Source organism: Cottoperca gobio, chromosome 16, assembly GCF_900634415.1.
Source record: "Cottoperca gobio chromosome 16, fCotGob3.1, whole genome shotgun sequence".
In the NCBI taxonomy this organism is placed as follows: Eukaryota; Metazoa; Chordata; class Actinopteri; order Perciformes; family Bovichtidae; genus Cottoperca; species Cottoperca gobio.
Genome location: NC_041370.1, coordinates 9,187,227 through 9,206,046, shown reverse-complemented (window position 1 = coordinate 9,206,046; position 18,820 = coordinate 9,187,227). Strand labels below are relative to the sequence as shown.

General features: G+C 41.2%; 3 protein-coding genes and 1 long non-coding RNA gene across 6 annotated transcripts; 2 read left to right on the top strand and 2 right to left on the bottom strand.

Annotated features, from left to right (window-relative positions):
• Positions 1 to 5,320: 5,320 nt before the first annotated feature.
• On the top strand, positions 5,321 to 8,401 carry mfap5 (microfibril associated protein 5). The gene is made up of 7 exons (XM_029451892.1): positions 5,321 to 5,377; positions 6,335 to 6,410; positions 6,522 to 6,554; positions 6,697 to 6,732; positions 6,851 to 6,938; positions 7,739 to 7,812; positions 7,901 to 8,401. The coding sequence occupies exons 2-7, from the start codon at positions 6,368 to 6,370 to the stop codon at positions 8,011 to 8,013; spliced, it is 387 nt and encodes a 128-aa protein (XP_029307752.1). The 5' UTR covers positions 5,321 to 5,377; positions 6,335 to 6,367; the 3' UTR covers positions 8,014 to 8,401.
• Positions 8,402 to 8,474: 73 nt separating this feature from the next.
• Positions 8,475 to 14,235, bottom strand: LOC115021431 (adaptin ear-binding coat-associated protein 1-like). The gene is made up of 7 exons (XM_029451887.1): positions 14,035 to 14,235; positions 12,950 to 13,050; positions 12,408 to 12,512; positions 12,147 to 12,228; positions 11,915 to 12,023; positions 11,477 to 11,627; positions 8,475 to 10,071 (listed from the first exon to the last, which is right to left on the bottom strand). The coding sequence occupies exons 1-7, from the start codon at positions 14,133 to 14,135 to the stop codon at positions 9,959 to 9,961; spliced, it is 762 nt and encodes a 253-aa protein (XP_029307747.1). The 5' UTR covers positions 14,136 to 14,235; the 3' UTR covers positions 8,475 to 9,958.
• Positions 14,046 to 17,761, top strand: LOC115021434 (uncharacterized). The gene is made up of 4 exons (XR_003833728.1): positions 14,046 to 14,182; positions 15,887 to 16,065; positions 16,163 to 16,295; positions 17,716 to 17,761. It is a non-coding gene; the product is annotated as an uncharacterized LOC115021434 (long non-coding RNA).
• On the bottom strand, positions 15,116 to 17,911 carry aicda (activation-induced cytidine deaminase). 3 transcript variants are annotated; one of them, XM_029451890.1, is made up of 5 exons: positions 17,696 to 17,911; positions 16,206 to 16,371; positions 15,801 to 16,083; positions 15,515 to 15,630; positions 15,116 to 15,394 (listed from the first exon to the last, which is right to left on the bottom strand). In XM_029451890.1, exons 2-5 carry the CDS (start codon positions 16,326 to 16,328, stop codon positions 15,344 to 15,346), a joined length of 573 nt encoding a protein of 190 aa, XP_029307750.1. In that variant the 5' UTR covers positions 16,329 to 16,371; positions 17,696 to 17,911; the 3' UTR covers positions 15,116 to 15,343. The 3 variants fall into 3 exon arrangements, with proteins under 3 accessions (XP_029307750.1, XP_029307749.1, XP_029307751.1); XM_029451889.1 differs by lacking the exon at positions 17,696 to 17,911 and adding an exon at positions 17,071 to 17,123; XM_029451891.1 differs by lacking the exon at positions 17,696 to 17,911 and adding an exon at positions 16,483 to 16,584.
• Positions 17,912 to 18,820: the final 909 nt, after the last annotated feature.

Genomic DNA, 18,820 nt, shown 5'->3' with positions numbered 1-18,820 from the left:
TTTTAAATTATTGGGAATCAGCATCACAATCAAGCACACATGGTTATCACACATCTCCATCTTGGTGAAAAAAGCAAAAAGGAAACGGCTGAATTTCTTAGAGGAAACTTAAGAAGGCAGAATTCCCGAGCCAAATTCTTGTTAGCTTTTATAGAGGAGCAATAGAACGTTTCCTGGCTGGAAACATTACAAACCGGAATGGGAGGTGCACGGCCCAGGACAGGAGGGCTCTCGCTGTAGCGGGTGATTAAAACGGCCCAGACCATCATTTTTACCCTTCTGCCGAGCAATAGTGATATTGGTGAGAAGATGTGCCTGCAAAGAGCCCAAAGGATATTTAAAGGACAATTTCCAACCAAGCCACAGCCTTTTCACCCTGCTGCCATATAGCAAGAGATACAGAAGTAACTGCTGTATCACCAGACTGTAGCGCAGCATCTTTCCTCAGGACGATTGACTCCTGAACCCATCCTCCACACTCAACCACTAAAAAATTGGTTTTGCTTATTTGTTTTTTCTTATGTAGCAAAATGGGACTATAACTTCATTTTGTTGCACAACCCTGTGTTGTACGAGGACAATAAATGATCCTTGTATCCTTGTAATTAATATACATTGCATTTCGTTTACTAATTGTAAATCTGGAGTTGAACCCAAGCTGACCTCAGGGTCCCTGATTTTGAAATATCGGACAGGAAGGGGATCAGGAGACATTTGAACGTTTCAAAGCTAAAGAAAAGAAATCCTAAACTCCTAAATCCTAAAATGTAATAATGTAACAATAAACATAACAATCTAATAATCTAAAAGCAATTAATTAATGTTTGAAAATAATATTTTAATAATTTAGTTAACAATGTGAGCTATACACCAGGGAACAGTTATGTGTAAATAATGAATTATTCATTCATAAATAATCATGGCCGACTTCACAAGAGACTATAGAAAAGTGTACCTATAGAAAGGAGTGACATCTTTGACGTGGTGAAGCAACAGGTGCTGCAGAACAGACGAAGCACATCTAAATCTGGACTGAACAATACAACCTGATAGTAATACCAGCGTGATCTTCTTCCATGTTTACGTGATGCCAACCCCGGGCATACTACCTGCAGCACAAGAGGCATGATATCAGAATCAGAATTCAGAAACAGGTTTTTTGCAAAGGTTAGGTTAGGATAGGATCACCAAACAGTCAAGAAAAATAAATAAAGATATACAAATATTTAGTTACACTGAAGCTAAAGGACCTTTTTTTATAGTATATTATACTGTACATGGATATATGATTGATTGATGTGTTGACAGTAAAAAAAAAAACTCATCTGTCCCACAGGACAATTACTGGGTGAAATGGGTTAGGGTTGAACTTTTGTTAATAGATGGAGTTGTGTTTTCTTCTTGCAAGTAAGTGAAGTAAATGTAAAAATGCATCATTCAAATGTACTTCACTTTCACATTGCAGTGTGCACAATATCTCAGTCTCACATTGCAGTGTGCACAATATCTCAGTCTCACATTGCAGTGTGCCCCTGTTGGGAGCAAAATGCTAATGTGCAGTGCAGTTGTGTGTATATGTCAGTATGGCCTGTGCTAACCCTCGCTAAGGGCCACTCCAGAAGGGTTTATAAATAGATTCCAGACCCATCTATTTACACACTATGCACATCATCACCTCCCTCTGACTTTCTGCCCTCCACAGTCCTCCAAATGCAAAAGTCAGACTGCCTTGGCGCCTGCAGGCCTGTAACAGCACAATCTGATGGAACACTGTGACCCATCTTGCCTGTTAACTCCCTCGTCTATGCTCTCCTTTTATCCCCGGCCCTCTTGCTGATTACTTTCCCTCTGTGTTTCTCCTCTCATGTCACTTAGGCCTTGTATTTTCCTTACATCTTTGCTTCTGTGGTAACCCTAACCCTTTGACGGGAGTCTCCCCTTCATTCATTCCCTCAGCTGACCTTTCTCCTCTCAGGTCACCGGTAACATGAACCAAGTACTACTTCTTTAGCTGTGTCCCATAGAAAAGTATGTTTACAAACACTTCTCCTTCTCAAATCTCCTTTAGTAACGGCTGTTTGGGATGCGCTGTTTTCCAGGAAACAGAGCACTCAAGGCTCATGTGACAGTCGGGTGGGACAGGGTTAATAGAGGACCACAGCCTGACAAATGGAAACACATGGTGCTCACCACAGAGACAATAGAGAGAGATGCTGATCGAGGTGCAAATCTGCTCGAGGCCCATGAGGACAAATGACAGGGATGATGAAAACAGGAGAAATAAGGACACGAAGGTCCCTTCTGAAATCTAACTGAAATGTCAGGGAGATGCAACTCACTTTTAATTTAAGTCATGTTTGCTCTTCCAAGTCACGACACACCGTTAAATATATGTAAGTATGAAAGCCACACTCGTAAATCTTGAAACCAGAGATCATCATATTTAGATTTATAATGTCAGCAAAATTCAGGTTTCATGCTACCAGTATCGAATGAAGCTCACTTTGGCACAAAGGTTTGCACTTCGTGAAGGCATGGTGAGACATTTACTGCCTATAAAGCATGTAAATAATAAGATCCCTTGTTTCTGTCGAGGGTTTCGTGTTCCTTAATATAAATGTTTTTCTTTTGACATTAGATCACCACGGGTGGTGTGGATGAAGGATGCGGAGAAAACCAGCTGGAAAATGATGTACGGTGTAACAGATATTTAGACAGATATATGATAAAAGATGCCACATGTCGGGAGAGTGATAGCTGCAAAGACAGATATCGATATAAGAGCCAGATTGATGAGCAGAGTGGATTAATATCTGAAATGTATCTCAGCAGTGAAGAAAAACACCTGGGTCATCATGCCCTATAACGTTCCCCTTTCACTCCCAACTCTCTGTCACCTGGCTGCTTGTTAAGGCCCGACTACTTTAATTGCCTAAAAAGGATCAAGAATGATGATACTGATTCAAATTATCACTTTTGCAGTGAGAAGCACTGGATCTAGTTTGTAGTATGTCATGAGTGAGCATTTACTGAGAATCGCAACGTGCTAATGGGAGAGTTCACTTGCTACCGAGTGTGTGTGTGTGTGTGTGTGTGTGTGTGTGTGTGTGTGTGTGTGTGTGTGTGTGTGTGTGTGTATTTTCATGCATAGAGGAAACGCAGCAGTACAGCTACCATAGACAGTAATGGGGACAAGTGTTGGGGTGAAAAGGAGGTCGGTGGTATGTATTGCAAAGCTGGCATGCGTCTTGCATTGCCGTTTAACTAATAAACAAGTCAAGACATTATCATGTGTTTACTATCTGGCATGTTTGCGTTTGCCATTCTGCGTTGCTTTCTGGATCCCTTACCAGCTGCCTCCTTTACTCCTCTCTTTCTTCACTTTCTTCCTCTCTTCCCCTTTCACCTCTTCTTTCCCCTCACGCCGGAGCAGCGTTGGCAAAGTACAGTGGCAGGATGATGTATTCGAAGGATTGATCGTCTCTCTTGGCTCCTCTTCCTTTCTTTTGCCTGCACATCTGTCAAGCTGTCATCGTCCTCGCCCAGTCGACCTTGTTAAGGAAAATCCCACTAGCTCTCCCCCCTGCAGTCCGTGCAGCCCCGATATGGGATGATGACTGACTCTTGAACTGACAAGACCTAGAGTAGTATGAGAGCCAGTGACAGTTGTGACTTGAGAGGAATGTTTAGCAATATTTATATTAGTCAAGTCATTGCAGGGTCATGTTTCCCTCCCAATGCAGCTATAAGGGTCCCACTGAAAAACATATTTTCCATTCATAGGGCCTCTTATACAAAGGGTCAGGAACTATTACCTTCATCTTTACACAGATAACCACTTGGGATATTTGAAGGAAAGCTTATGTGAACTAATAATTAAGGTATTGTGGATTAAAGATGACAAATGTTTATTATATATACACATGCGAACACAGACTGTGCAAAATGTGTTTAAACCCTTTATATTCCAATGGTTAAAGTTCATCAATTAATAAAAATGCCCTTTTTCAGTGCTTGTTTAATCAAAATCTTATTGACGTAATCCTTTTATGCACAATATTGTTTAACCACTAACAGGAATAAATGAAGTTTAACCAACAATAGTTACTAATAACTCCTAAGAATCACACAAGTACGACAACTACACAATGACAAGTCATCGTCTTTAACTGGTGTTTTAAATTGAACCAGGGCTGCAACTGATAATTATTTTCTTCATCAATTAATATGTTTGTATTTGTATTTAACAAGTGATTAATAGTTTACCATATGAGATGTCAGAAAATCAAAAAGCATACCCATCACAATTACCTGGTGACTGATTCAAATATCTCTTTTTGTTTGTAAAAGTCCAAAACCCAAAGAGATGCAATTTGTGTTGATGTAAAACAGTTTTACAATCAATTACTGAAACGATTAATCAATTAACATTTGGAGAAATGCTATATTGATCGACTAATTGATTAATCAACTTATGCGGCAGAACTAAATCAAACAAGCTGTTTGCGATGGAGAATTAAAATCACACACGTTCAGGCTGCGCGACATAACTGGTTGAGGTGAAACGCGTTAAAAACATGGGACTGTCTCTGGTTACTCCAGCAGAGATGTCCTGGGTTAGGATGGCTTATTATTTAGGCCCCAGCTTACTCAGTAGCATTAACTGTTCTCAACTCAGTAACTTTCTTTTTATTGACCCCTGCATAGGATTGTGTGTGGAGGCCAAATACCATATTCTATGTGCACTGCTCCACCTGCTGGTTAAACTAAGTAATGCAAAAGTCAAATTTAAGGTTGGACGCCTCTGATCATTTGTCAACTGCAGTCGACTGCTTCATTATTTAACAAATCCTGACAGATTAAAGGAGAAACATAAGGAAGAAGTAAGCAGATATATTTAAGATGACTGCAACTCTGATCTTATAATCTTAAATAAATACAGTTAGTCTTATATTTACGTATATGTTTACAAAATAAAGGGTACATTTAAAAGTCCTGGAGAGCAACTGCCCTACTTCACAGTCTGTTTTTGCTTTGTGCGGTGATGAGACACTAAGATGCATTGGAACTGTATATCTGTCTAATAAAATGTCTGCACAAGATGCCCAATAAAAAGAATGTTTTTTAACCAAAAAAGGGTAAAAGATCTCTTCACATGAAAGCCATCAGATTGTAAATCCAATTTCTTTCTTTTTTTTTACCAGATTGGGGCAGGGGGGAAAAAGTTAAAAACAAGAACAACTGTGATGGTTAAGAGGACAGAGGGAGGAGGAGGAGGAGGAGGAGGAGGAGGAGGGAGGAAGAGAGGGAAGGAGGGGAAAGAAGAGAAGACAAAAGATTCATAAAAGTAAAGCAGTTGTGGACGACAGCAAAAGTTGTGAGTACGAGTTAATTATGCTTCTTTTTCACCTGAATTGAACTCATATAGTAGGAAACACACAGAGGAGCATCTGTACATGCAGAATATTTCTCATTCAAAGATATTAATGGAAGAACATTTCATGTTGATTAGATGTAAACATGAAAAGTGAAAGTGAATGCTCGGCTGACGGACCGATTCACTTCAGAATTTATATTCTATAAAGTAATGTGTGGCTGCATGCAGAGTTCAGTAAGCATTGAAAAGCATGTCACTTTACAAACAGAGCAACAGAGGCATAACCGAGCTGAATCCAGAGTTTTCAATTTCAGTAAATGCAAATGTATGACTCTGGGATTATTACAATTTGTGACAAAACTGTCAATGCTCAGGGGGTCTTTGTGACGATGGTACAGTTGGAAAACATTAATATGTTCTATGAAAAGAAAGCTGGAAAAGAATGTGCGACTGTACCAGAGGAGGGGCGCTCAAATGGGGCAAAAAAAAAAAACACATTCTTTTGAGAGAACTCACGTCTTGGACTCCAAAGTTACACTGACACATCACGAGAGGAATGATGCAGGGCGGGAGAGGGAAGTAAGAGAAAATGAATGTAAGAGAAGGAGTGAGGACAAGAAGAAAAACATATTTTCAGAGGTAGAATGTTTTCTTTTTTTTCTTACTGGTGCTCCTCTGCTGCTTTATCTGATTGTTTCCAAAGTCTACATGAATAAACTGTAGAACAGATTATTCCACAGCAAAGAAAATGACATCAGGCATTTCCAAAACATAGCACTACTTTCTGTGATTTTAGCTGGCGCAAAACCTCAGGGAAAACATTACAGTGACCTAAGAGCATTTACACGCATGGAGATTAAAGGAAACATAAACAGCAACAAAAATCCTGAGTGAGGATATTGAACAGTTCCACTCTGTGAAATCATCCTGACTCTTTTCCTCTTCGGTTTCCTCCAGCTCGTAAAGCTCACCCTCTTACAAGTTGAAGGAATGGGCAGCTTTCCAGTGGTCCTGCTCCTCTGCAGTTTCCACGGTAACGCTGCCAAACAGGACACACAAATCATCTTGTTTAATTACGGTTGAGTCGCTGTGTGTTTGTTTTTATGCTGCGAAACACTCCCCTCATGTGGTTTCTGTTCCACAGCGCTCACAGCTGTAGCCCAAGCCCAGCAGACCGGTAAAGCTCCTTTCCTCATAAGTCACAGTTTTAGATCAGGACGGGTTATGTTTCATGACATCTGTCAGTCTGTGAGTCATTGCTATGGGTCGCTGCTAAGACGTTTTCCCAATCCGATCGTGTTTTCTCTCCTTGTTTCTAGAGAGCACTGAGGCACCTGGAGGCACCTTGCCAGACAGTGAGTGACAGCTGATGAGCTGCCTCTCAGGAGGCCCCGTGAACTGAAAGTCTCATGTGCTTCATCTTGTCAGTGTGATTGATACACTTTGAATGTCTTGTCTCTTCTGTCTCTGCAGACTGTAGGGAGGAGATGTATCCGTGCACCAGGATGTACTCGGTTCACCGCCCCCTCAAGAGATGTATCGGTGCTCTTTGTCTCTACAGGTGGTCTGCCATCTTTTCTACAGAACACCAGTTAGCAAGTTGCCTGCAGAATGACTTTTATAAGTTAGCAGGGGATGTCTTTGTGTCCAGCCAAGTGGAATAAGCACCTCAAACCTTTACTCAAATAAAAAGTAGTGACAGCACAATGTAAAAGTACATTAATTACATTCTCTGTGAAGTTAAATATTCATAACTAAAGAAGCAACAATCACAGATAAAGTCTGCTTACGTACAACGCTCAACTATCTTGAGCGATTTTGATTCAAATGTTGCTAAAGCAACGAGAGGAGCGGAGACAAACACAGAAGTACAGAAGTCTCGCATGTGAGATAAACCAAAACTGTTCTAACTTTGGCAGAAGACAGTGTGTTCATGTCAGACTCTATTGCTCATAATAAGAAGCTGATTTAAAACATAATGTCAGGGCCTTTAAAATAAGCATTATCAGCTAAATGTACTAGTAAAAGAACTCATTATGCAGCAGAATAACCCGGGTCAGTGTTTTAATCATACAGATGTTATTATTGGATTAATATTACTGATGCATACATTTGTAAGCATCTTCTTAATGTTGTAGCTGGTTCACGTGGAGCTCATTTTCAATTTAAACCAACAACTAAAAACATCAGAAAAATGTATTGCAATACTTTAACTACAAGTAACTCAAAGTTGTACTTCAGTACTTTAGTAAATGTACTTAGTTACATCCTGGTTACTGTAGTCTCACCAGGTCAAACTGTATCACTAAAGCGCTTTTATAACACTCATGATGTTAATGTGTTCACCTCTTTCTGATGCAGCCTCCCCCGTGTGTACGTGATCAATAATGAGATCTGTACGAGGACGGTGTGCCAACAGGATGAGTATCTGAAAGGTGCGACACTCTCAAAGTAACACAAGCATGATCGTGCATTTAATATTATTTAATTGTTAATATCATCTGTGTTCTTCCCACATTACAGCCGAACTGTGCAGAGAGTTGTCCGGGTGGCCCAGGCGTATTGAAAGGTCATCTAATATGAAACGCTGTCGCAATCGCCGTGGCAACCCCAAAACCTGGGCAAACAAGGCCTGATGGGGCCCAGGATGGCGATGTGACCACCTGTGAGGATGGAGCCTCTCTTAGAGACACAAACCAACCGGGGACGTCGTCATAAAAACAGCCCATAACACCATAAATCTACCCCTCGACACCTGGGAGTCTCTTTCACACATACGCACAAGTGTGCTGAGTCATATCTATGTTTAATCTTTTGTGTGTGAATATTGAAGCTCATTTCATCCGTGTGTTTTTGGACACAGGTCACATCTTCTGTGGTTTACGATCCATTTAAGGTACAGTAGTAATGGGCCTGTAGCAGCACTGAGTCATTTCCTTGTACAAAGAAAGACCCACTTTTTATACTCACTGACAATCCAGTATAGTGCACTATTGTATCCTAAACAATATATGTATAACTACATTTGTGCACGAGTTATTTGTTCATTGACTTTTTCCACAAATTATTCAGGAGAAAAAACAACAACAAAGTTATGGTCACTGAGTGATATCTTTATGTTTTTCTTTGCATATACATATCCATATACATATACAGTTTGAAGTAACAAGTAACATTTGGGAGAGATGCATATAATTGAAACAGTAAACCGACACTGACAAACATTGTTTAGGGCTTTACACTCACACAATGTCTGTTTGTTCATCCACCCATCATCACACCACTTGTCACTTGTCATCTGTCACAACACGCGTGCATGTGGTATGAGTGCAACATAATCCGTCTCTGTCTGTACAAGACAATATCACAACAAAACACTGCATCAAACACAGACTAGCTTGGTCCCACGCTGCACTCGTCTGCATCAGAATACCATTAACAACATTACATCTTAACAGGGAATTCAAGTTCAAACTGAGTTTGTACAGTACAACATGCTGTGTTTGAGGTCTGCGAGCACCTTCTTATAAAGAATTAAGGAGATGAAGCTCTCCCCGGACTGACGGAACAGTGCAGAAACACAGACCTATTCATTGAGGAAAAGAGAGGTTGTGAACTTAATGACTCACCAGTCGCAGCTTTAACAGCTGGGCTGAGTAGAGATGACATAACATGGACTAAATCATCTTGGTTTCCCCTTGAAGCAAAGATAAAAGCACTTGATGCCTCTCTTTCTCTCGCTAACACCCTATCACATCAAACATTCCTACTTCCCCTGTCTGTTTGCTTTACAGTTTAAACAATGCACACAGTGCCAAGGACCCATCCCCAGTGAAATATGTGATCAACAGCTGCACCTCAATTTGACATCTCCTCTCAAACTGACTGCTGTAAAGCCACTAGAGAGCGCTAGGGAGCACAACTCGTCTGTAAATCAGCTTCTTTCAAGTAAACTCATTGTGTGGTAAACTTCCCCGTAACCTAGGTCTACGAATTAAACAATCCCTGCGTTATTAAATGCAGACTTTATGCATTACTAACTACATAGACAGAGTAGACTGCCAGTCAGTGCATATAGTCAGTCCCACTGCTGGGGACTTGGAGATAAAATAAGCTACAGAACATACAACACCAATGACAATAATTACAGACTACCGACAATATATACATTTAAAATAAATATTCTCTGTACAGAAAATTCATTCGTTATTAGATTTCATCATCAGATGTTTCTGATTATGTCTCCCTTGATCATCATTATGTATACTCTACGATAGAAATCAGCAAATTAAACATTGAGGAGGAGAAAACGGGCAAAGCAGAATAGGTAGACATATACAGAAGGAGAGTGGGAAGAGGATCCTCAGCCTAGAGTTTCTAAATCTTTCTAATTAAGACTGGACTGAGAGGTCTGGTCGTCTCTCTGGCTAAAGAGCAAAAACAAAATAAACTAGTACAGGGGGTTACCCTGCTTGGCAGGGAGAGTTACGGGACCCCATAATAGGGGAAAACAAAAGTTGCAAAAAGTGCAGCATAAATTTACAGAGAGATAAGAGAGACTAAGACTAAACGTATCCCTCCTCAGTTTGGGGATACAGAGTCAAAGTCTCCCCACAGGTCAGAGCTGGCTGTGGTGGTGGCGTCGGATGGAGCCGTTGAGTTGGAGTTACTGGTGTCCAGGTCTAGCAAACAACCTGGTGGTTCAACAAAAATAAAAACAGAAACATAATGTACCTCTGAAAAAGTAACACATATATATATATATATATAGATATCGGATCAGACGCTTTGCTTCAGTCTAAGAGTTCAGAACTTAAGCAGGATGTATTTTAAAAGCAAGAAAATCTCTTTCTTATAAGACATTTCACCCACTATGAAGTCTGACAATTGTGTTTTGCTAAAGGGTAAGTTCACCCAAATGACAAATAAGCGTACAGTACTTTCCCACTTAACCTCTGCTCATGTAGATAGGGTGTGAGATATTGACCTCTGAAAATACTTCCCGCACCGAACATCATGGAGGTGAAGGGGACTCCATGTGTGCTGCTTTAACCATAGAAATTACATTTGAAACTCAAAAGCAAACTCCCTCATATACTCTGGATAACCCACACACCTATTATTAACAGTTTTCTTGGGGCCTATTTTAGAGAGTAGTTTTAGAGAGCACACACAAGCAAAATGTCATTCAGCTTCATTGTATTCGGATAGCTGCAGAAATGTGAAGACGGGCATCAGCAAACCTCGGCACATGAAACCGAAACTGTGTAAATGACTCGACACCAGCAGAAGTAGAGAAGTATGTTACTTTTGTGAGATAAATCGGTTACACCAAAGATACACGTTTAGTGTGAAAGAGTCAACTACAGAAGGCCAGAGAGGACGGGAGCAACAATATTTTTTTTAAAGGAAAATTCCAGTATTTTACAACTGGAGTCTATCTGTCATAGTTTTGGCTAGTATTCCTACAGGTCAGCGTAACATCGCACTCACCACTTTCATTGTAAAGACTGTGCATACAAGTGCTCCACTGGAAACAGCTTTACAACAGTCCCCGATGGGGCCAAGGAAATACAAGCTTTCTACAACGAAATAACTTTCCTCTATTTTATATTGACCAATAACATGAAGTCTCATTCTGTAGGACTTGTGAGGTCACACTGTACGCCCCACTGTGACTGAAACAGCTGCACAGATCTAGAACAACCTGCAATGCAATGGATGATCGGGATAATAATGTTTAACCTTACTTTTGACAATTAAGTTAAGATTGGTCTCTACAGTAACAGTGAAGGTTATAGTTATACTTACAGATATAGATATAAATAGATATATTGGCCAAAAGAACAGCAATTGGTCTCCAAATGTTGTTTTCTCGTGATCATGGGCAATACATTTTCCACTGTTTGTTATATTGACATACATACTCATGATCATAAAACAATGATTGTATGAATTTAAGGCTAACAGAGCTTCTTGTGTTGAGATTGTGATGCATGTATTTCCAGATTACGAGAAAACAAAAGAGGAGGCAGAACGTAATTACAGTATGTGCATGACCTCGTCTGCTTTCCATACTGTAGTGTTAAAAGGACCTACCAGCGTCACTTCCTTCTGCAGATGGTTCCGTGTTATGATTGGTAGATCGGGATGAAGGAGGTGGGGCTAACTTGCCCCCAGGAGGAGGAGGAAGAAGAAGCCCAAAGCCACCAGAACTTTGCGGGCGAGACCTGTCCCTCTTTTTTGATTGCTGGAAAAAAGGTACAAAAACTGGGTGAGTGTGTGTCTGTGTTGTGTGTCTGTGTGTGTGTGTGTTCAAATAAGTTTGTCAACAGATTTGTTTGTCAAGACTGCAGAGAAAACTATCAAAGGAGATAATTAAAGCATATACAAGTCAGTATAGTCAAGGTCAGACATTTAAGGTGGAGGGGATCTTTACAAACGTTAAAGTAGTAGTATACATTTGGTGGTTTAATCATCAAATTAACATTAATGTTCCAACTCTATAACCATTACATTGAATGAAAATAAGGTTACCCCAATATTGAGAGTAATGGTTTGTCCTTCTTTGAAGCCTAGGTCCAGTTTAGGGGTGGTGTCTGGAGTCTGCGCCTGTTTCTTAAATTCATCTTCCTGTTTCACCCACCTGAAGAAGACGAGGGTAGAAAGAAGAGGCATAAGGATTACAACATAGTGAAATAAACCTGAATAAATAAATTCACTACTGAATTAGTTATGATACGAGACACCGTATGAAGCAGCTGCATACTTGAAGTGGTCCTGAAGTGCAACGTTGAAGTCGAAGGCATCGCCTCGGTCTCCAAACCCGATTCCTATGAACGCACTTCGGCCTTTTAAAAATTAGAACGCACCGAACAAGGTTAGAGTTTAGTGAGAGACTAAACCTGACAGTTTCTAACAAGGGTCTGTACACTACAAACAGTTTCAAGCTTGGCTCTGAATCACCCTTTTCAAACGTGTACTAAATATTACAAAATATTTATAGCTTAGCAACAAACCGTTTACTCACCATTGTCATCCTGGATGCGGAGCACAAAGTAACGGCTTGAATCACTAACTGTTTCCACTGTGAGGCCAGGGTACTCGTCCACTGGGGCTTGGGCAAATAGCTCCCCTGTAGGTCAGAACAAAATAAATATGTTCATTATTTAGCTACATGGTCCAGTGGGAACTTAGTTTTCATGAAGAGACACTTAAAAAAAAAAAAAGAATACACATTTCACATTTACCATGCCAAAACTCAACTAAGAAACCTTCAGAGTTAAAATAGGGCCAGATCCTTTTAGTATATATTTTAGTATAAAAAATGGGGCAATATGATATATAATCTGAGGACAACAAGCATGCCAATACCTGAAATGCACTGACACAGACAGAAAGAGATTACCAGCCTGTTTGCTTCAAAATAAACTGCATGCCTGGACGTGGGTTGGGTCACCTTGGAATAGATGAGTAACAGAGAGGGGGATGGCGAACACAGTGAAATGATTTACAACAGCAACGACAGTGCCAGTAAACAATGGCACTGCTCTGTCTGCGTGTCTCTCTCACCAGAGATTTTGTCTTCTAATTTCACGAAGGCCAGTTTGCCCCGGGCAACGACACGCATGCGTCCCGTCCAATCTGGAGCATCCAGCTTCCAATCAGCAGCCCTGGGACACAAAACACACACAGGCAGTCAGGGAGATGTAATGTGATGTAGGTGAAGGGCTGACAGCTGGTTTTTGACACCGACGTTGACACGGAGGAGGAGAATAGGCAACGCAATCAGAAGATTTGGGCTTTTTGGGTGCACGTGTCTGTTGTTATGATTCGTCCAACACTAGGACACACTGTAGCTCCATTTTGGATATTTCCTATTTGAACAGAACGTGACTAAGGCATCAGACCTACGGCCGAAATATTACATCATCAACCTTACTCATTGTCCATATGGTCACTGGTTAACCAATCATGTGTCTCATGGGAAGCAGGCCTGTGCTACTGTTTGGTTGGTGTGATGTGCACTCAGATGCAGCTGCAGCACCAGCCAATGAAAAATGGGGTAAACAATTCAATGTCAACCTTTACAACAGCACAACAGCTATCCTGTGTGGTCACTTAAAAACATGTGCAAGTATGTCTGCCAGGACTACACTATCTTTTAGTTGAATAGCTAATGTTAAAGCCCCCTGTCATCAAACAGCACCGACCCTGCTGAAGTGTCATTGAGCGAGACTTCTTTACAGCTCCAGGGATGCTGCTCTGCGTGAAGGCCAGACAAGCAAAATGAGAATCTCTGAAGAAACATAAGGTGTCGTTACCGAGCCAGTTGTCCTATATAGTCACTTTTAAGCAGTGTGTTTATCCTCTGATGTGCCATAGGACGACAACATATAAACACACGGACACTGACAGGGATGTAACACATCCCAGTCCTGTTTAGTGGGCTAACGCAGTGCAGGTACTAACCCAAACCGTAAGTTATTTTCCGTGGTGACCTTGTAGATACAGCAAAAACAACTGGCACAAAACCGCCGTTACTTGAGCCTGCGTGATTAGAGGATGAGCTCGGTAGGTAGGTCGCCGAGGCAACGGCCTCTATAACGGCTGCACCTCGCGGATGCTGGGGCAGAAACCTCTCCGCTCCCCCTCACCTGATAGCCCGGTTGGATGCTCTCGGTGGGATTCGGTAAACGTTGACTTCAGGTTTGACACAGAGGACCGACTCGTACTCGGACTGACCCTCGGTCGCCATCTTGACTTTTACTCAGTTGGTGCACGCCGCCGTTGATGGTAGTGACGGTGAGTCGTGAGTGGCGTGTCCGTGCGGCGTTAACGGCTACGAGACCGTAATACACGATGTATTTGCGCACAAACTAGCCTCCCTGCTACTGTGATGCTCTTAAAGGGCCATTCCACCAATTTTACACACACAATTGTTAGTTCACTCGTCATGGGAAGTGATTCTGAGTCAAGTCAAAGAAAATTACTCAAGTGACACCACATGAGTAGTTTTGGTTTGGGCTCGAGGCTACTCGAGTAGCGGAGTTTAAAATGAGTGAGCATTTACCAGACAGGTAGGGTAACAACAAGTGTTACCTTGGGCTAAACTTTGCAACATCTCTGGCTCTTCTGCTGCAATTTGAACCATTGATTTGTATATGTCTATATGTTTCTCCCACAACTTTATAAAGTGACACTAGGTCAACTTCTAGCTTGCTTTTGTGCCCTTATCTGTCTTTTATGCTCCTCCAAGTGGTTGCTTTTTAATGTAGCCTACCCCAGGACTATGCAGCTTCGACATTTAAATAAATAAAAATGTTGAAATTAGAAACACTTATGTACAATAATGAATTTAAGGGCATCATAAATAATGTGGTGATGTATGCTCACTGTGTTTTAAACAGTTGTTCTTCTGTTTTAGGGTGAATCTTTGTATAACATGTTGTTTATTTTGTTCTTTAATGTGCTGTGATTTTGTATGGCTGCTACCTTGGCCAGGATTTTTTTTGATTTCAATGGGACTCCCCAGTAAAATAAAAGTAAGAAAAATAAATAAAAGTACAATAATTTGTCACTGGAGTAAACCTTTAATTTGCAGTCCTTAACTATGCTCTACAATTACTACTTGCAGTTAGATTGATGCATCACTTGTTAGCTGAATAGTTCCACAATCATTTTTGAAAAGCTACCGTAAACTGGGCTAACATACACAAGTTAACCTCAACAACACAAGACATTATCTCATTGTTTTATTTCACATGAACATACCCTACTGCAGAAACAGCAAGCAGCCGCTACCTAACATTACAAGCCTTGCCACAACGTGAAAGCTATATTTTCTCAGTCTTTCTCATTCTCAGTTTAGCCGTTGTAGTGATGGACAAACACAGACATGTCTTTTTCTCTATAGACTTAATGATATACTTAATGGCAACACCAAAGGATGTCACAGGTACTTTTTCACAGTCCAAGAAGTTCGAAGGCATCTCTAAAGTCTTCTGTTTCACAAGGCTGAGAAAGAAAGAAAGAAAGAAAGAAAGAAAGATATCAGTATTAGAATTTTAAACAAATCATTGGTTTGACTTATTCCTGTTGGTTGAGGAAAAACATGCAGTTTGAGAAATGTTCTACCTGCATGATGCGGTTGAGTTTTCTGGCAAGCCGAACAGAGTTTTGGTGCAGATCTTCCCAGGGCTTGAAGTTGCTCTTCTTACGATCCACAAAGGTCTGCCAGCAATAGAAGTAGTCTGGCGAGATGAAAAACATAATCATTGATGTTGAGCGACCATTATTAAAGTCAAATGAAAACGGCCATTTTCGGTTCGCTTAACCTTCCATTAGTGTCTGAATCTACAATCATATACAAGTGCTCTCTTCTTATATCGCCACACACATATATACTAATTTGTGCCTCCACCTTTATAACTCATGACTGTTGTCTGCACGCCAGCTTTTTTCAGCATTCTTAAGCCATCTCTTTCACGGCTGTTCTCCATGTCACAGAAGTAAAGGCGAGAGACGAAGATCCTGAGGCGAAGGTTGGGCGTCCGGCTGAAGAACTGGGACAGTCTGACTGAACAGTTGGCACAGGGAGACCAGGAGCAGAACCAGGTGATGGAGTAACTGAGCCTCCTCTCTCCAGTACCTCCACATCCCCATAAACCAGGGCACAAGGCTTCCAGGTAGCGCAGGAACAGCAGCTACACAAATGACGAAGAACAGATAGAATAAGAAGAAGAAAATCCTATTCTAACACTAGTTATTTCCTCCTCTGAACAGTCTCTTCTCATATGCTCCCCCCTTCTTGACCCACATTACTTACCTCTACATGGCAGCCACTGCGATTACGGAGGTGTCCAAAGTCAAAGGTTAAGGAGTCCGGTCCAACTCGCCTCTTCACTACAAAGCACAGGTATGTCTCATGCCGACCCCTTGCCCAGCGCATGTTCGTGTAATGGAAGATGAACTTTTTTCGGGGCAAAAGCACACTGAGACACAGGGAGACGAGGTGCCCTTTTTATTAGCTAATGACATATGGGTACAGTACAGCTTACCTAAAGAATATATAATGTTATTTTTAAAAGACTACATTCACTTACAAAAACGTTGCACTCTGAAAGTATCAGTCAAGATTTCATAAGTAATAATGCCATTCTCAAAAGTGTTCTGCAAACCAACATCTCTGGTGACGGATAATCTCAGTAGCATTCAGTAATTCTATGCCAGGAAACTACGAGACAAATTCTGTTAAAAAACTCATTAAACTACCTTTTGTTTTAAACTTGAGATTAGTCAGATGACTCACACATGAATTCATGTGTGAATCCGAAAGAGTTAGCACAATAAACTCATTTAAAGCCTGCGGTTAACCAAATGTGAGTGATGGACAGTCAGAAGACGACTAACATTCGCTGCTTTTTTTCTCACTCTCAGTTTCACAACTTTTAGCAAAACCTGGACAATAATTCATCACTCATTAATACTGAAACCTCAATTGATAATGCTCAAGGGTGGTATAGAACCATAGTTATTGATTTCATTTCACTGAATAATATTTTGTATTGGTATCATCATTTATAAAATCCTTTTTTTCTTCATTTAATAGCATGCATGTGTAAGCTGTATAATTATGTGTCAAACAAAAAGATGTATATATCATATAAATCGAATGTATCCATTTTGCTCACCTGTCTAGCTTTGTAATCATTTTGCTTTGTCTCTCGGCGGGCGTGGGCAATAAATGGAGGTAAATGACAAAAGTGTATGTGTGTGTGTGTGTGTGTGTGTGTGTGTGTGTGTGTGTGTGTGTGTGTGTGTGTGTGTGTGTGTGTTGGGGGGTTCAAAGGGAGGGAACTGAGATTATATACCTCTAAACATAAACATCCTGCATACAACAGAGGCAGCTTCTGGTTGGACAAAAATATTTTTCAAAAGTAAATTCATAGGGGCGTGATACAAAAGAGATGGATTGAATGTATTGTGTTGCTGTAAAGCAATTAAAACTATAAATACATTTGATAAATTCTCTTTTAAGGGCATCATGGATTTCCTGTGTTTTTAACATTTGTTCACACAGTGATTGAAGTTAAAGTAATTTCATTGGGGAGCCAGATTATACAACAAAGATTGTATAAGTGATGTGAGTGACCACACATAAGAGTGTTTGACGTGATTTGTAACCTTTGGAGTTTTTCACAGACGTCAATAAACTGAGCCAACTGGCTGGAACTTTCCAAACACTTAAGACTCATTATAGTCTCTGGCCCCTCCACTTTAGTTTTCCCAGATCATTAAGTAAAAGCTTCCACATACCTTCTCTCCTTGATCCACAGTGGGATCGCCACCGACCCCTCCTGCTATTCACCCTTTCCACCTAGCTTGTCCCCCTACCTCCTCAGGGCCCCAAGATTTGCTGGAGCCATAGGCGTTTCCAGACCTCTGAGGCCCTGACACCTACTTCGTCCTCTGATCTGGGTTTTCCCAAACTGTGTCAGGCTGGGAGCAGAACTGTAATCGACCTCCCTCACCCTACGTGTGTGCTAGAACGGCCGGCCAGCTGACCGACCGCAGTGTGTGGATAAATCTCACTCATAAGCCTTTGAACCATCAGATGCTGTCATCCATTCTTGCCAAATCAGGATGTGTATTATTTTGCTCTCGTCTTTTCCTTGCTCTGTCTGTTTTAGCTCTGGCCCAGTCGGCTCCTTCAGTGGCACTGCATACAGGCATCCTGCTTTCCCATGACTCCCCTCACCCTCTCATGCACTCTGTGGTTTGGGGAATTCACCGTTTCCCAGGGTGGCTGTTTTTGGAGCTCATCTGTGTGTGTATGTGCACATGTGTGTGTGTTAGCCATCTGTATGAGCATGTCATTAACACAGTCTATATGTTATACATCATCTGGAACACATTTATCTAATTTATCCTATGATCGTGTGGTGCCCTAAAAGTTAAGAGTGATTCATGTGTATGTGTGTCTGCATGCTCTGAGCGACCTCACATCATATTGCATTACTCTGACGGTGCACTAAGCTTAATGTCTCTGAACATTTGATCTTGTGTGCATGTCTCTTTTCTCGACTTCAAGAGGCTGATCAAATGCCAAACTATATGTAACCACTTCCCACCCAGCTCTCTGGGTTTGACCACAGTTGACCAAGGTCATCTCACAGTCACACATGAACGCTCACGTGCACTACCACTCCTCTGATGTGTGTGTGTGTGTGTGTGTGGTGGGGTAGTACAGTATGGCCAGACACGGCTGTGCATTTAACCCGTACTCAGGGGCAGAAACCGGGTGTAGGAAATGCCAAGTCATACTTTCCAAAACCCACCCGCCCACACCCTGCACACGCGCACACAAACACTCACACACAGCCATACCGTGCAGACGCACATGACCACAGTCACAAACAGACTTTCTTTCCAGTGTGTGAA

Bases quoted from the DNA above. Each gene is read 5' to 3' on its own strand.
- aicda (XM_029451889.1), bottom strand. From the start codon at position 17,090: ATGATTACAAAGCTAGACAG. The intron at 16,372-17,070 runs GTGAGCAAAATG...CCTGTGTCTCAG, and splicing joins ATGATTACAAAGCTAGACAG to TGTGCTTTTGCCCCGAAAAA. The intron at 15,631-15,800 runs GTGGAGGCACAA...TCATCTCGCCAG, and splicing joins AACAGTCATGAGTTATAAAG to ACTACTTCTATTGCTGGCAG.
- LOC115021431 (XM_029451887.1), bottom strand. From the start codon at position 14,135: ATGGCGACCGAGGGTCAGTCCGAGTACGAGTCGGTCCTCTGTGTCAAA. The intron at 13,051-14,034 runs GTGAGGGGGAGC...TTTGTGTCCCAG, and splicing joins GCATCCAACCGGGCTATCAG to GGCTGCTGATTGGAAGCTGG. The intron at 12,024-12,146 runs GTATGCAGCTGC...CGTCTTCTTCAG, and splicing joins GCACTTCAGGACCACTTCAA to GTGGGTGAAACAGGAAGATG.
- mfap5 (XM_029451892.1), top strand. From the start codon at position 6,368: ATGGGCAGCTTTCCAGTGGTCCTGCTCCTCTGCAGTTTCCACG. The intron at 6,555-6,696 runs GTAAAGCTCCTT...CCTTGTTTCTAG, and splicing joins AGCCCAAGCCCAGCAGACCG to AGAGCACTGAGGCACCTGGA. The intron at 6,939-7,738 runs GTGGTCTGCCAT...TTTCTGATGCAG, and splicing joins GGTGCTCTTTGTCTCTACAG to CCTCCCCCGTGTGTACGTGA.